The sequence below is a fragment of the Micropterus salmoides genome, unplaced genomic scaffold, assembly GCF_014851395.1.
Source record: "Micropterus salmoides isolate LMB-PRFRI ecotype aquatic unplaced genomic scaffold, ASM1485139v1 Ms_hic_scaffold_11, whole genome shotgun sequence".
NCBI lineage: Eukaryota > Metazoa > Chordata > Actinopteri > Centrarchiformes > Centrarchidae > Micropterus > Micropterus salmoides.
The window spans coordinates 29,861,140-29,877,719 of NW_024040152.1; the positions used below are offsets into that span (position 1 = coordinate 29,861,140).

General features: G+C 40.6%; 2 protein-coding genes across 4 annotated transcripts; one reads left to right on the forward strand and one right to left on the reverse strand.

Moving 5' to 3' along the window:
• Window positions 1-1,253: 1,253 nt before the first annotated feature.
• On the forward strand, window positions 1,254-10,876 carry LOC119898063 (antizyme inhibitor 1-like). 3 transcript variants are annotated; one of them, XM_038712208.1, is made up of 12 exons: window positions 1,254-1,474; window positions 2,960-3,081; window positions 4,498-4,708; window positions 4,897-5,070; window positions 5,447-5,619; window positions 5,999-6,133; window positions 6,333-6,414; window positions 6,562-6,636; window positions 7,459-7,624; window positions 8,029-8,144; window positions 9,279-9,499; window positions 9,621-10,876. In XM_038712208.1, the coding sequence occupies exons 3-12, from the start codon at window positions 4,607-4,609 to the stop codon at window positions 9,733-9,735; spliced, it is 1,359 nt and encodes a 452-aa protein (XP_038568136.1). In that variant the 5' UTR covers window positions 1,254-1,474; window positions 2,960-3,081; window positions 4,498-4,606; the 3' UTR covers window positions 9,736-10,876. The 3 variants fall into 3 exon arrangements, with proteins under 3 accessions (XP_038568136.1, XP_038568135.1, XP_038568137.1); XM_038712207.1 differs by lacking the exon at window positions 1,254-1,474 and adding an exon at window positions 2,089-2,296; XM_038712209.1 differs by lacking the exon at window positions 1,254-1,474 and adding an exon at window positions 2,089-2,296 and having other exon boundaries at window positions 9,282-9,499.
• Window positions 10,877-11,170: 294 nt separating this feature from the next.
• Window positions 11,171-14,194, reverse strand: LOC119898062 (Krueppel-like factor 10). The gene is given in 5 exon segments (XM_038712205.1): window positions 11,171-11,918; window positions 12,057-12,237; window positions 12,239-12,952; window positions 13,144-13,374; window positions 14,003-14,194. Coding segments are annotated over 4 exon segments (1,392 nt in total). The 5' UTR covers window positions 13,366-13,374; window positions 14,003-14,194; the 3' UTR covers window positions 11,171-11,643.
• Between the last annotated feature and the right edge of the window lie 2,386 nt (window positions 14,195-16,580).

A 16,580-nucleotide genomic window follows, 5' to 3' on the forward strand; every position in this document is an offset into this window, starting at 1 on the left:
GTTGTTTATTCCTCTCTGATTGGAGACTTTTGGTCAGTCTGGGTCTGTCTAAATATGTGTGTTGACGTAATCTGTTTGCAATTTTTGCAAATAAGAATTCCTGCTGCACAATGCAGCCACTGGAGTATTTGCCCTCACAGTGGGTGGTACACATGTCTCGCTGTCGCATACCCAATAGCTGCGGTGGCTATTATGATCCAAACAATGGAAATCAAACATTGTGCTTTACTGGAAGCCACTTTAGATGCTATGTGTGATTAGACTTATATATACATAGACTCATTTAGTGTCGGAGAAAACAGGCACAAAACACGGAACAGCTTTTGTGTTGCAGTTGGAGGAAAATACATTGCCTCTGTAACCTTTACAATGGACTCTGAGCAGTGGTTTTAATAGTGAAACAAATGCTGTTATTGTTTATCTTTCCCTGGGGTTTGCTTGAAGCTCATTTAACACTCTGAAGAATTTAACAGTAATTGTAACTGTTTTGGTTTAGTTAGTGAAAAACAACACATATTGCACTGGTATGTGAGGGGAGTCAGTCAGGACGGTAATAATTGAGGTGATCCTGCAGTGTCCTTGGTTAACACATGATCTCATTGGAAGAATAGGGCTTCTGGGTGGACTGGGTGATAAAAAATAATGAATCCTGGAAAACCCAACACCGCAGAAGTTAGAAGTGAGTGGCCCTGTTTTCTGGTGTACTGGTGTAGTTTATAAAATACTGTACTGTATGTCTCTATCACCATGTAATAATTCCTTGAAAACACTGAACTAAGGGAACATTGAGTGACCTGTGCGTGTCACACTGCACAGACACTGCTGAAAATGGACTTTGACTCCAGGAGACAGACATAAGTGAATAATTACAACATAGGCAAACTTCATATACAAATTTTCATAGATATATTTCCCAATGTTTCTAAAACAAATCAGCAAAGACATTCTATTGATATTATTTGCAAATGTGCATTAAAACCTTTAGAAACCTATGATACTGTGCAATTAGACACATGGGGATTTGAATTAGGGATTTTATGCTCAGTTCTTCTATATTAATTTCAGACCAAGATAAGTCAAAGATGAGATTAGTCAAAAAAAAGCCCCAGAGAAAACACTTGCCTTCTGTTTAGCTAACAGTAGCTGAGTTTTCCTTGCCACCCTCCTTCTCCTTCAGTGTTGAGGAGGAGACATGCAAATGTATCTCCATGGAAAATACGGCCCCAGACCCTGCATTTTCAGAGGCAGGCATAACTTCTCAGAGTCACAACAACAAAAGCAAGGGATCGGAATAACCCAGTTTGAGCTCAAACTTGGTGCAAAAGATATGCATCCATCTGCTTATTACTCAAGGTGATGCTTCGCAAACAGTTGATTTTGGCTACAGAACAAAAGGAAAATTCTGCAAACTTTATTGGACAGTATTTTGTCCTTATTACTGAGCCATGGGAAACACAATGAAGACATAACACAGGTAATTGATGGAATTTTTTTTACATTAGCCTGTTTAACATACAGTAGATATAGCGTGTAGTCAACCATGGTATGATTTTATTCTGGAATATTTCTGAACGATTTAGGAAATTGTATGGAAAAAATAATAATAACAGAATACTACTCTTTAGATTCTTCTTCTTCTTCTTCTTCTTCTTCTTTTTTATTATTATTATTATTATTGTTGTTGTTGTTGTTGTTGTTGTTGTTGTTGTTGTTGTAATAGTAATAGGTGGCTTTGTTAATAAAGGTTCCACATGTCATTTATTGTTGTATTATAAATGTGAGGTCGTCTTTGGTTTTGACAGCTCTAAACTCCGCCCATCTATTGTGCATCAATTTCCCCACACTTAACTAAGTGGAAGCAGACCGACAAAATATAAATAGTCATTCTTAAGTCATGTTAAAGATGAATGAACATTTCCAGAATAATGTCGATAATCGGTCGATTATCACTATTAATATTTTATTTTCACATTGATGCTTTGTATTGCGGAAGAAAACGTTGCCGTATGTTCGCTGTGTAGGTTTTATTTTGATATTTTAACCGGATATCTTAAAGTTAATGTTGGTGTCTTGACGCTGCCGTCTGTCGGTCCGTCTCACGGCACACTCGACCTCCACTGATGCTTCCGCTCGGTCCTAACAAATGATCCGTACCAGCTATCATCGACAATAACTCGACCTAATCCACCACGTCCATGGCAGTTATTGTTTTCTCTTTTAGTAACCCCACCACTCTTTAAAAATTCCGCCTAAAAAGAAAAAGCGTTCTGTCCCTTCTTTTGGGTTTTCAGCAGACGTAAGTAACGTTAGCCACCAGCGTTGTGTTAGCTTGCTAATGAACTTAGCTGATGTCGTGTTTGTTGGCCAACAAGCCATACCGGCTAGCTGTAAGAATATAACCTAACTTATTACTTAGCAGCATTATAACAATGTGTAACTTGTAAAACAACATTTACATTGTATGTTGCTATGTAGCTAACGCTAATACCGTATGCTAACTTTACCAATGAATGCAAACGTCCTGTTACAATAGCAAGCTAGGTGACTTACTGTATGTTAGAGATATTACATGTGGTTTGGTAGCAGGCAGCTTGATATTTGGCTTATCGCGCCGGACAAGAGAGTGAAAATACAGTTTGCTGTTGTGACTTAACACAGTCATGTCGATTAATTTATTCAAATCATGATTGCCTCAGTTCAGTTTACGGATCACTGTCCATACCAGCAAAGGATAAAACATTTCCAATATCAGAAAATATCTGTCACACACAAAGTCATTAATAGTTTCATCTTTTTCTTTCTGTACCAATATGAAACTCCCTTGCTCTCCTTTCACTGCTTTTATACATTGTACATACACCACTTAACAGATTAGATTGTAGAAGCACTGCTTAATTGGACTGGTCTCTCTGTCAGTGACTGATTCCTATGTCCCCTGTCCTCATCTGTCCCTTCACAGGTGTACAACAACTATCCAGAGGATCTAGGGGCGGCTCTATACCGAGAGCCATTTGACTTCAACGCCGAGCCACCTTGGGATCCTAGCTGATAGTGGGCAAGTTCATCCCAGGACTCGTCCATGTGAGTAAATCCTATGTCATTTGAGGAATTAATGCATCCTCTTTGATTGTTTGACTGACAATATTTTCATAGTTGAAACATATGCAAATAAAACAGTGGTTACTTTTGCATTTGTGTATGTGTGTCTGTTTTAATGGGCTATTGCTGTTTATTAATGCAGTGTGACAAATTGTTTCACTGTAACTCTTGACAGAAGGAATAAAAAGGTGTATCTACAAGCTGCATGTCCTAGATAAACCACAACATCTCTGTAGTTATTTTAGATCTTGCATTTCAGATCTATTTTGAGCTTCTCTATTAAAATGACAGGACACAGTTTTCTGGACTGCATTTAACTGCAGTAAGTTGCTCTGATTTAGTTGCAATAAAAGAGAAAATTGTTTGGTTGTAGACACTAAACCTGCTATTAGTGACTACATTTTCAGTGTAGCTGTTTTTGCAGTGTAATATGAATATATTGCATTCACTGAAATAACTGATTTTTAACCCATGTTTCTGATGGGGACTTTATAATTAAAGCTAACACATTTTTGTAGAATTGCAATAATTTAATTTCACAATCCTTCACAATGAAATCAAGGAGTGAATGCAAATTTACCCTTGTCAGTTCGTGTGTTCAAACTGTCTGTCAATTATTCATGTACAATATTTCACACTTAACAGGTTTTGGGGGAGTAATTTGCATACTTGCTCCTTTTACGGCAAGTATGGAGCAAGTATTAAAGGGTGACATACTTTGCAGTCTCATGTGGAGTTGGTTACACTTGTTCCCCAGAGTTGTGTCAATATGTTGACCGTCCAGTGATTTTACTTCCCTTTACATCTGTCAGTAACTGCACTCTTTTTAGGAGCAGTAGCCCCGGCCTCGTCACAGTTGTCAGCAGTACAGCAGGCTTTCCAGGCACATTGTTGGTCTCCCTGTTTAACCTCCCAAAGCTACAGCAATGTCACATCTGGTCCAGTCCAGACTACAGTGCCTCTCTGATGTATTGTGCAACATTATTGAAAGTAAAGTTGTGGCACCAATGCCGCCAGTATTGTACCTTGTTTAATGCCATCAAAAAGAACCTTTACGGGTCACCAGCTCAGGGATTAATGGTGATTGTTGGGAGTAATTGGTGGTAAAATAAATGAACCCGTGCCCCAGACTCTGTGTTTTCACAGCGGCTTTTCAGAAGAATAGGCCCCTTCCACAAAGCTATCCTGTAACGTGGAGCCTGCTCTGTGCTCTGATTGGATGCGCACTGAAAATGACTTGTTTGATCGGGGATCTCATCAGAAAGTTTCAGGTTCCAGCTACTGAATAAACTAGAAAAGAGTTGGACAACATCGATGAATATGCATTATCCAAATATTGAATTGTTTTGCGTCTTAAACGTTGTGTCTTATGTTGACTTTTCTCTCTTTCTTGTACAGTTTGTTGCATAAGTCTAGGAACCCAGGGGCTCGAGAGGGAGCGAGCAAGACCACTTCGGACTAGCCACATTCTTTATGCCTGTCGGATTAGAGGAAAACGGTTGAGAGGATGAAAGGAATTGCTGATGAACCACAGTATTCTGTTGGCCTACTGGAGGGAGGCATGGCCCTCTGTGACGTGATTGACAATCACATTTATGAACAAACTCTGGTAAGGAGTCTCACTGCAACAACATGTATATTTAGCACATACTAATAAAGCTGAATTTCTTACCGTCTTAGAATTGTCTCAAACACCTGTAATTATATTGTTTGCAAAGTAGTATGGTTACATACATGCACGCTTTTGCAAAAGCTTGCCATGTGTATCATCCAAATGTGCGTTTCCTTTTTCCTCAGTCTGAGAAGAATGCATTCTTTGTAGCAGACCTGGGAGTCATAATGAGGCAGCATGTTCGCTGGCGAACTCACATGGCCCAAATTCGACCCTACTACGCTGTCAGATGCAACAGCAGTCCAGCTGTTATTGAAGTTCTTGCTGCCCTCGGCACTGGATTCATTTGTACCAACAAGGTACTCTCTCACAAACTTGTTAGATCACTGTTGTCAGTTCAGGTTTCGTTGCTCTGTTGAGGCAGCACAGTCCTGCCTATTGAGCAGAAAATAGCAAAGTTTTTAAAGGATTTTACTGCTCTTATTGTTCCAGTAATGTATCAACCCTTTCTCTACCGGAGAAAGTTTTAGTGCATTTCCACAAGATGTGGAATAGAGATAGAGGCACCACCAAATGTTCAGTATACTTCAGTGCCTACGTTTTTGTATGTTGTTTATCATCATATATTTAGTCTATAAAAAGTAAACCATGCAGGTTGGACATGGTAAGTAGCCCACAAACAGTATATTAATGGAATACTGTCATGTCTGTGTCTTTTTTTTAAATTTATTTCAGTCTGAGCTTGAGCTGGTGCACAGCCATGGTATTCCCTCTGAAGATATCATCTACGGTGGAGTTTGCAAACAAGTCTCCCAGATTAAATACGCTGCTAAGAACAGCATTGACCTCCTGGTGTGTGATAATGAAGCAGAGCTACGCAAGATTTCTCGCTGTCACCCCAATGCCAAGTAAGTGCTTGATTAGTCTAGCATTAGTCCCAGTGCCAGTGATCATGTGACTTGAGAGCTGCTATTTCAACATTGGCAAGTGATTGGATTTGAGCATTAGTGCCACTTTTTATGAGTCATTAGATACTATCGACTTTGCAGGATTTCACTTGATATGCAGTATATTGTTTCCTATCATAGACATGTTAGTGTTGCCAAACAAAAGGCTTTATGTCATATCAAGCTGTATAAAATCATTTTGTTTCAGCTGCAGATATTTTGTGATTTAATGTGCCAGCTTCTCAACTCATTGTAGTTGTGCATCACTTTTATTTCACTCATCTGTTTTTTGTTTTTTTTCCTCAACAAACCAGTAACCAAGATCCTTTATTTAATTCAGGCTGCTGCTAGAAGTTTCAACAGAGGCATCCAGCCAGGACGATGAGATGAGCATGACATTTGGCTGTTCTCTCAAGGATTGCAGGCACCTGCTGGAGAGGGCTAAGGAGTTGGGTGTGCAGGTGGTTGGGGTCAGGTGAGGCCTACAGAACTACACTGGTTGTGAAGTACTTTGAGGAAACCTATAGACTGTGAAGGACTACAGCACCTCTGTTTGCCACAGCTCTCTCTTGAACAAATCATTTAGTCCAATCTGCTACAGCATAAATTTTTACTTTCTGTGCCAGGTCAGAGTTTGACCATTAACCACTTTGTTGCCCCCTCACCACCCACAGGTGTCACATTTCCAGCTCCTTTGAGGATGACCAGGTGTACATTCATGCCATATCTGATGCCCGTTGCGTCTTTGATATGGGAGTAAGTAATGTTAAATGTTGTTATGTTACTAGTTTCACTATGAGCATTTGTATTGCTTTCTGTTACACACTGTGTTTTGGAAACTTGAGTGCTTTGGTAATCACTTTTGTTTTTGGTTACACATTTACAAGCCTTTGTCTGCCTCAGGAGGAAATTGGCTTCAACATGAAAATCCTTGACATTGGAGGCGGCTTCAGTGGCTCTGAGACCCAGCTGGAACTGGTCAGTAGCTTATCTGCTTTTTACATGATACTAATCAAGGACACACTGGGCAGTACAACCTGTATAAGCCACACTGCTGGAGAAATGTGTCATAATATGGATTTGACTATTTCTTTTGTCCTGGTTTAGAATATCAGAATACAAGTGCACCTGTCTGTTTGAATGTTTGTATTAATAAAGTAGTGGAAAAGTTGATTAAAAAATGTTACTATTAATTTTCTTAAAATTCAGCAGTGTAAACAAATGCACTCTGGCTTTTGTAGTCACTGTACAGGATGCCGTTCCATCACACAAGTAGAGGCGCATAAAGCTGTGTTCACAAACGCCTGCTGAAAAACCCTTTTGTTGTGTGGCATCAACACCCCTGTGCTGCAGTCCAACCAATCAGACGGCTCTTTTCTTCCTTTCTGGAAGTTTTGGCAGCGTCTTTCCCTGCACACCGTGCTGATTAAGATACGGCATCACCACATCAGCGTAATGCTGCAATTGCAGTAACACATGACAGAAATCCACAAATTGCAACACTTGTTAGAAAATAGTGTTGACCATGAGGACACCTGTAATTCTCTATGCAGGAAAATCCCTGGAAGTACAATGTATCATTAGTTCAATATTCAAAATGTTCTGTGATATAAATTGTATGTTGTCTCGCCCAGTCGTATGACACACTGTAGTCGGTGCTATTTGTGTTAATGAGAGGTCTGAAATAAGCCACTCTTTAAAGGTTAACAATGGGATTAAATTAAGTAACATATGACGTGTGATTTTTAAAGGTCTGCACATTTTGGTTCCTATTTTTAACCACTGCTATCTCTATTGCAGATCAATAGTGCAGTCATGTCTATGGTAAACCTATACTTCCCTCCTTCTACTGGAGTTTCCATCATTGCTGAGCCCAGCAGCTTCTTTGTGTCCTCTGCTTTCACGCTGGCTGTGAACGTCATCTCCAAGGAGGTAGTGGCACGCGATCACCAGGACCAGGCACATGGTCAGTGGCATGGTATTATTCTATATTCATATTTAAAAAGATGTCGGGGCTTATTTACAGACAAGGAAACAGTGAGGCACATGACTGCGTCTGAAAATGTTGCATTCCAGGAGTAACCAGACTCTAAGGCTGACTTTACGTGGTGCAGTTTGGTTGCCTCAGCAGTTTCATACTGTAGGACCAGGAGGAGGACTGCCATTTTGAGGCTGTAAAAATGAAATGCAACTGTTGTATGAAAGATGCATTATGTAAAGTCCACCCAACAGCTGTGGCAAAGAGAACTACGCAAATGTGTGATTGAAAAACTGCAATGTGGACATACATTAACATTAAAATAAACATATTAGTAACAGTGAGTTTAAAAATTAATGTTGTAGATTTTGTCTACCATCTCTTTTTAACAGATGATCCATCTCCCAACGATGAGCCAGAGTTCCAGTACTACATGAGCGAGGGAGTGTATGGATCATTTGCCAGCAAACTCTCTGAGACCCTGATCGCTGCTCCTGCTGTTCACAAGGTGAGTCTAAAAGATTCTCTATGGTTCAAGATGTAGCACACAGCAAAACTTTTCTTCTAAGGTTCTCAATATTTAGACTCATTCCCTTGATCAAATTCACATTTGTTAGTCAAACATCACATCCTAACCAGTAGGTGGCTAAATAAACTCACTGTATAACTAAATAATCATCTTTGATGCCACCCTCTACTGCTATAATTGAGTGAAAAATGGTAATGTAATAAATAAATAGATGTAGAATGAAATCAAAACATTACATTTTTTTGAGATTTATTTAGGGAGTTGTGCAGCTCATAATGAAGCCCCTCCATCTCGTGCATGCACAATACTACTTTTATGTTACGGAGATGTGTGATCCTGAATTTCAAGATGTGAAAACCAAAAATCACTTATTGATAGATGTTTAGTTGAGAGGTTTATGTCGTGGAAATTATATTCCTGGTGAGGGGTTGAGCAAAGAATTGAGTTACAACCAACCGTTGTCTTTGAAGAATTTTTTTAACAAAAGAGAATAAACAAAGTACTTAAACACATATACAGCAGGTCCAGAGACCTGCCGCCTTGGGCGTCTTCGGTCGTCTGGCCCCGAGCATAGGGATGCATCATCAATTACACAGTCTAGGTTTCTATGTTTTTGGGAACAGAGATCCTCTCTCGGCCTTGAATGAACATTCCAGGAGAGGAGAGGAACAACAACAGATGAAAACACCAAAACAATCTCACAGCTCTGACCTAAACCCTAGTAAATGTGGACGGACTGACATAAGGAGTATAGGAAAGGAAAGGTTAAGGATAAAAAAAACACAATACATATATCTATAAGCCATAACAAGAATAGTAATAATAATAATAATATTAAATTATCATACATAAAAGATTAAATGTAAGAGGGCACAATTTTCTGCCAAAACCGTATACATGCAACAGATGTTCATTTAGGTAAGTAAGCCAACGTGTTAACTGGATCTTCATTATGATGATGGCTATGGCTGTACTCTTAACTATGGCTATGATATTTAGATCTGTCAACCCAAACCAAATCCAGTTGAGTAAGTGTTACGAAGTTCTCATTTCCAGGTGATGATTGTTGTGTGTTTGGATTACTAAATACATGATCTCTGCTCTGTATGTTAGCAGAACACATCGCTGGAATCGCCAGTGTTCAGCAGCAGCCTGTGGGGTCCCTCTGGGGATGACCTGGACCAGGTAGTGGAGCACTGTCTATTGCCTGAGATCAACGTCGGAGACTGGCTCATGTTCACCCAAGCAGGGGCTTACAGTATGGGGCAGCCACTCTGTGCTGCCACTGACTCACCACCACCCCCTGTATATTATGTCATCTCCTCCAGAGACTGGTAAGGAACTCGGTGGAGGATTCTTTATACATTGGGAGTGTGTTGCAAAGTTCACATATTGAATGAAACCTTGAGAATGTTTTCTGTGCCGATTTCACTCATGTCCATTTTCCTCCGCCAGGTTTGAGATGCAGGACACTGGTGTCACCCACGAGGCTACACTGAAGAACTTCTCATTGGTCCCTTATTTCCTCAATTCCTGCCAAACAGAGGCTGCACTGTCTGTCCCAGCTTAGCGATCATCAGACCAGGAAGATGTTCAGCTTTCCTTTATTGATTTCTGCTGCTAGCTTCCTCTGGCCTACATTCCACTGGGATGAACTGAACTGACTGTGCAGACAGTGCTTGAAATGTTTGGGACACACCCCTGTGTAAAGTATAACAAGTGATTAGACCCTGGAAAACCCATGTTGGTGTTAATTAATATGCAACACAATGGATGACTCCAAAAAAGAGGATTGCATTCTTCCCTTTGCTTTGGGCATCCCATGGCACTACAGTTTACGCTCATACAGTAGACATAGAGATATAATGATTTTAAATGATTATATTTGAGAAATGTATTATCTATTATCTCCATTGCTGTTGCCAGTCTTGTAAAGTAAAATTTGTATCCCCGAGTGAAGCAGTGTATTTAAACAGAAACACAGTTCTGAGATGTTGTAGGCTGCTTTGCGACAAGATGTGTATTTATGAATTTTAATTGGTTGTATAGTTTCTTTTGTGTGATTTTGATTTCATTATTACATTTAAAATCTGTTGTCCTTCTCAGCGTTTTTGAAATGGAGGCTTGCATATGGAGGTGTATTTACTCATCTGTCTGATGCAGTAAACAAAGCCAGTGATCAATGTGCAGTGTCTCTGTGAAATCCACTCCTGGAAAACGATAAGTGCAGTCTGCTCTGGTGTGGTTGGGAAGCTAATGGCTCATTTTTCACCAGTAAACTGGTGTTTTCAGTATTAAGTGTTGCTCACTAGCTGTCTCACAGACCAGTGAAAGACTGGCAGGTAGCTACTATATCACGGCATAGCAAAGTAGGTTTAATAGACAGCATGTGCTGCAGATGGAACAAAGGAAGTGTTGATGGATAATGAATCAGCTGACATGAAATGGGGTCTTTCCAAAAAAAAAATTGATAATGTTACTTTTTTGCTGTTTCTATCAACAATTATATTAGAAAAAGATTTTTTCAACATTTGATTGTTGAAAGAATATTATTTCCCGACAGGGTCAGGCGTACTTGCAAATTGTGTATCATATCTGTGAAATGTTCTCCTAATCTGTGTCTTAACGCATGATAAATTATCGGGTTAAAAACTTGTATCTCTGCTTGTCAACATGGACAATAATAAACACCTCATTGACTGGACTGTGAATCACTGTGTCTGTGTCTTGTTGTCTTTAACAGAACATTCAGATTTTTCTTATTGAAACCCTTTTGCTGCAGATTTACCGAATTCAACTCGAGCACTTTCAGAAATGATTTCATAACGTGATGACTTTATCAAATTCTCATCCTGGATAATGGGACTGCAGCCTAAATGGGATTTGGTTTGAGGAGCTAAAACTCTCACAGGTCAAAACCATGTAGGCACTATTGAACAACGTGACCTATTGTAAGTGTTTGTCATTGCATGTAAAATAAGTAGGACAAACACTACACTACAAGATTTCTGTACAGGAATTACATGTGTTCAAGTTTAATAAAGAATTCTGTTTTCCCTGCCAGAAAACAGCATTGTGCAAAATCGTTATATAACAGATAGACTCTCATGTGGCACAGAAGAACAATAGTGAACATTCTTTGGTCAAATATCACTGAAAAGTGAACATACATTTAGCATTCATTTGTAAAAATGTTATTCAAATTACCAGCAGAATAGTTTCTCCAGTTGATATTTTCAGTGTAATTGTAATCTAAGTTTACAGTAGTTTGAAGTTGAATGGAAACAGTCTCATTACCTCTTTCATATTCAACTATAATTAAGGAACTGCAGCAAAGATCCTTCCATGCAACTTAATTTAGGGTTCAGTTCTGCAGTGTTGTGCAACTTTCATGAGCTGACTGGTGACGTGTAAAAGTCTGGCGCACACTCCTCTGTGTACTGTTAACACAAAGCCTCACTATTCAGTTTCACAGTTTTTACTCAGGATGCCTCACAGAGAGTTTGTTAAAGATTGTAGAAGCGGTGAGGTCAGCAGACTGGGTGACCCCTAACGTCCAGCAGGGCACCGTCCTCGCTGATAGGTGTCGCCGGGCGTGCTTGGCCAGGTGGTCGCTACGCATGAAGCGGCTGAGGCACATCGGACAGGCAAACCTTTTCTCGCCGGTGTGGGTACGTCGGTGGCGAGACAGCTCGTCAGAGCGTGCGAATCGCCTCTCACAGCCCTCCCACTTGCATTTGAAGGGCTTCTCCCCTATTGGAGCACAAACAGTGAAGTGGAAACTGGGGTTTATTTGGATTTTATTTGACATTTGGATGCGTTTAAAAGTGTTCTTTAATTAAAAAGCATATGCTTTTTTTTAATCCTGTATTCAAATAATTTGTCTCTTACCTGTATGTGTCCTCATGTGGGCCTTGAGGTGGGAGCTCTTGAAGTAGGTCTTGTTGCAGTCCTCATGGGGACAAACATGACTGCGTACACGGGACACTTCTGGCTGCTTTGGGCTTTGTCTGTGCTCCACCAAGGCACGACCAGGCGCGGGGGCGATGGCTGGTAACTTGGTGCCACCGGGGGGTCCTCAGTGCTGGCTGGACGTAGAGTGTGGGAACAGCCGGCTGAGGGACAAAGAGCATTACGGTACCTTTTGCCACCTGACCCCCTAGGAGGAAGACCTGGGCAGGAGAAGCTGCTTGGGTTTGTGGTTGTGCCAGTTGTTGTTTGTGCTGCTGCTGTTGTGGTGGCGTGCACACAGTGCTGAGTGCTGATGGGATAGGTAGCAGGTCTGGCTTCTGACTCTCCGAGGCATTGGCATAAGGAGAAGAGATGGGAAGAATCTGGCAGTAGACAGGCAGAGGAGAGACACCGGAGCCACCAGCTGAGTTTGATTTATCCTCTGGGTCCAAAAGAGGCATCTGCGTCTGGCTGGCTTCAACCACATTTAACACAGTGAAAGAATCAGAGTGCATTACAATATGTCCCTCAGAATCTCTTCCGTTCATCCCATCCTCAGAGGTCAAATCTGTTTTACAGTCTTTTGTTTGAACTCGAGTGAATAGGTCTTCACTTGAGACAGGATGGACGTTATAGGAGCAGCGCTGGCCATCTGAAGTGTGGCGGATTACACTCGTGCACAGGAACTGTTGCTGAGAAGCAGCAGAGTGTGTGTGCAGACGAGTCTCTTCTGTTTGCTGCAAGCTTGGCTTAGCTGCTGCAGGGCGGTTTAAATTCGCTGCTGAGGGTGGATGTGTGGCCTCAAAGTTGGGTGGACTGTATGGCGGTGTCATACACTGAAAGGAAAGGAGGTGTGACAGTCAAGGACAAGGATATTTATAAATGCAGGCTGCAGAGCATAGAAAACCCTACAAAATATATAGTGTCATATTCTAGGCCAAATTTTTAAAAAAAAGTTGTTCACTCAGGCTTGTTCTAAATAAAATAAAAAACTTAATATAACTCTCAGCACATATGCCTCACTTACCAAAGGAGAGCCCTGTAGCATACAAGACCCAAGGGGGGCAGAGTCATCCTCTGAGTAGTCTGAGGACGGACTCAAGGGTCTGAAGTGTCTGGTCCTGAAGTTCCTGGTCTTCCAGTGCTTGGTCATGGACATCAGAGCCTCTACAGCCTCCATGTCACCTGAACCTAAAGGGGAGGGCTGAAATTCACCCTGGACGTCTGAGTAGAGCTCCTCACCTTCCATGTTGCAACTCTGATAGAAGAGCAAAAATAAGTATAACACAACACTATGGACAGTTCTTTCATTTAAGTTTGTGACCTTTTCTTTAGTAGATCAGCAATAGCTATGCTGGATTTAAAGAATAACAATGAGCTATACATTATGTAAGCAATCATGAACAGCCCACTCCATGTCCCAGCATGTTCACAATGTTTTAAAGCGCTTTGCTTTCGCCATTCACCTACACATACACGATATGTAAGGGGCCATGTGAAGTGAGCATGATCACTTTCAGCACTGGGGCCCTTTCACCTACTTCCCCAGGGGACAAAAAGAACCAAGTGTGCTGCTTACACAAGCAGTCACACAACACTTAACAACCCCTCCCAGACCTGTCCAGCTCACACACAGTTTACAGACACCGCCATCGTGAATACCATGACTGGTGGCATGTTACTGAACTATAACCTAGATTCAAGCTGGTCATAATAAGGCTTGACAACCATCATTAGAAATAAAACAAACAAAAGCCACTAACACTATCTAGCCCAGGTAATAGATAACATATCGTTTGTGTGTGTGTGTTATCAGACAAAAAGAAATGCCACTAGATGAAGACTATATAAAAATATACTACTATATAAAAAATCGATTTACTTACATCTTCATGTGAATCTGTGTGATCTGTTCAGGAGCCCGGCTATTATTCGTCCTTGCGTCTCGTGTGAAGCCTTCAAACCAAAAGTGTGAAAGTCTCCCAGCTTTCGCCTGAGCCTAGTTCCCATTCATCGTTTCAAACACGGTGGGGAAAACAGCCTGGCTCAACGTCTCGTCCAATGGGAGGCAAAGGTGTGTTAAGGCACCGGCCAATGAGAGAGACAGTCGCTGCGTGATCGGGGACTGACTGCACCATGGGGGCAGCGTGGTACACAACAGCGTGGGCGTGTGAAAAACATTTCCGTCCAACCCCTCCCCATCCCCCAATACACACACCCACACCATCGACTTGGATGAGTCACTTAACCCTCTTCATCAGCAGGACCAGACAGACACACACACACCTTCTATGACTAATCAAACTTTGGAGAAAGGAAATCAAGTTTCACTGTGGCCTGAAAGAACCTTTTAGTTCCTTCAAAAGTAGATTACCCTGCTGTAATGTTTCAAATTTTTCACCTGTGAGACAAATAAAGGCTGATCTTATCATATCTTATCTTATCTTAAAAGTCTCAGGCACTTTTGGTGGAAACTCAGCTTTTAATTGACCAACTAGAAATGTGGTGTCACTGCTCCAGAAATAGCTTATTAGCATTTTTAAAACATTTTGAAAATTCTGTACTTGTTTTAGAGTTTACGTCCTCTGACATTTCTCATTCGGTAACCCGGAAGAGGTATCAACTAGCTCTAAGTGATAAAATTCTTAAAGCTGAAGTTGAACTGACCTCAGCTTCTTACCTATGTAAAAAAAAAAAAATGTTCCAATTAGCAGGCTTCTTGTCCTTTGTATGAGAGAGAGGTCAGCCAACAGGAGATGGCCTCAGGCAGCCCACTGGATTAGGTGTTAGCTGTCTAGACCTTCCTGCACAGCACAGAGAACCAGAACAAAAGGCCAGCTGTAGACACACAATGCCGAAATACACACACAGCACTTTGAGTCTTGCACTGCGGGGTGTTCCTCAAAAGCATGTCCAGGAATGAGTTGCTGGAAGAGAAAACAAGAAAATAAATAATTATTTTTAATATATCATAGTGACACCCTGATTCCAGCTTCCAGCATCCTAAATTTAAATTTGAACCATTGTTCACACTTCAGCTTCTTGAGGATGCTCTTATCACGTAGGCAACATTGGCAGTTTTTCCACTCTTCAATATGCACCTAATTAATATTTATAGTGTGTAGTTCTGCACATTGTGTAAAAGCTTATCTTTTTCCATAAAAGGTTGTGCCTTGAGCCTTTTTTACACTCCAACTTAAATTACAATATATTAAACAATACAAAACCTTTTTTGGGGGATTTTTTTGCACTTTTAGTTTTAAAATAGGACAGCTAATAGTTCACAGCTCAAAACTAGAACAATATTACCATCACAAATTTATATTGGCTGGCTGTTACTTCAATATGTGCAGCAGGTCTTATCTGGATTGAGGGTCTATGGATCAAAATGCCATCTGCTGTACCGATTATAACGCCCCCTGAGGCAATTTTGTGATATTATTATATCATACTATCAAAATAAAAACTGACTTGACTTAATTTTACTAACTAATGTAATTAATGAAATGTCAAATGGATTTGGCTCTACTGAAGACCAAAAACCCTGAGCTGCATTAATTGATTCTTTTTTTCCACTTGGAGGCAGCAGACTAAGCTAAAAACACAATGTGGACATATTTTCACCTTATACCTTATTCCAAAGGTTCTATGGCAAGTGTTTGCAAAAATTGCCTATTTACACTTCGTGCAGACACAGAGCAACATAAGCATGTGGAGTTATGTTTCTGGCAACTTGGAAGATCTGAACCAAAACAATGATCCAAAATAGACCATAAGGCCCTGCTCCCTATCAACTTCCGAGTTGGGTGTAATCTCTGTGGGTTCGTCACTACTAGCAACGCCTTTGCCTCACACAAAGTTACTTAATCTATTGTCTTTATAAAAATATACGTTTGTGCAGCTTTAAACTGAAACATATTGCAGAACGGTCTTTAATGTGTTGATTTATTTGTGTTTATTTTGATATGACCTCTGTAATAATGGTTGTGGCTCAGTCTTTTATTTATCTTTACATTCAGAGTGAGAGGTTGTCCTGGTCTTAGGCCAATCAGGTTGCTCTAGTTTCATAAGCATGACGAAATGGGGACCCAGATTTTTGGCCAGTTTTAATAGTTACAATGGCCATGCTCTTTTGAGCAAAACTTTACAACATCCCCATATTGTGCAATCTACAAATGTATTTTGTTAGAATCTAGTCCCAGCATTGCCCCAGATGTTGTAACTTCCTATACAACATCAGCAAATATGCAAGTGATGTTGAATGGCAAGAGAGACAAGGCTGACAAGGAGTCACTGTTCTCATTTGGTGTTAGAGAAATGGATTCTTGTCTCTCTACAAAAAGTAAAAGCCTCTTAGAAGATAGTGGAACAGCTCATTACTTCTTGTTATTTCTCATGTCCATGCAGGCCAGCGTAATGCCAGCATAATGCCCTTTAAGCTGTGCAGCATCTATGACTGGGTGT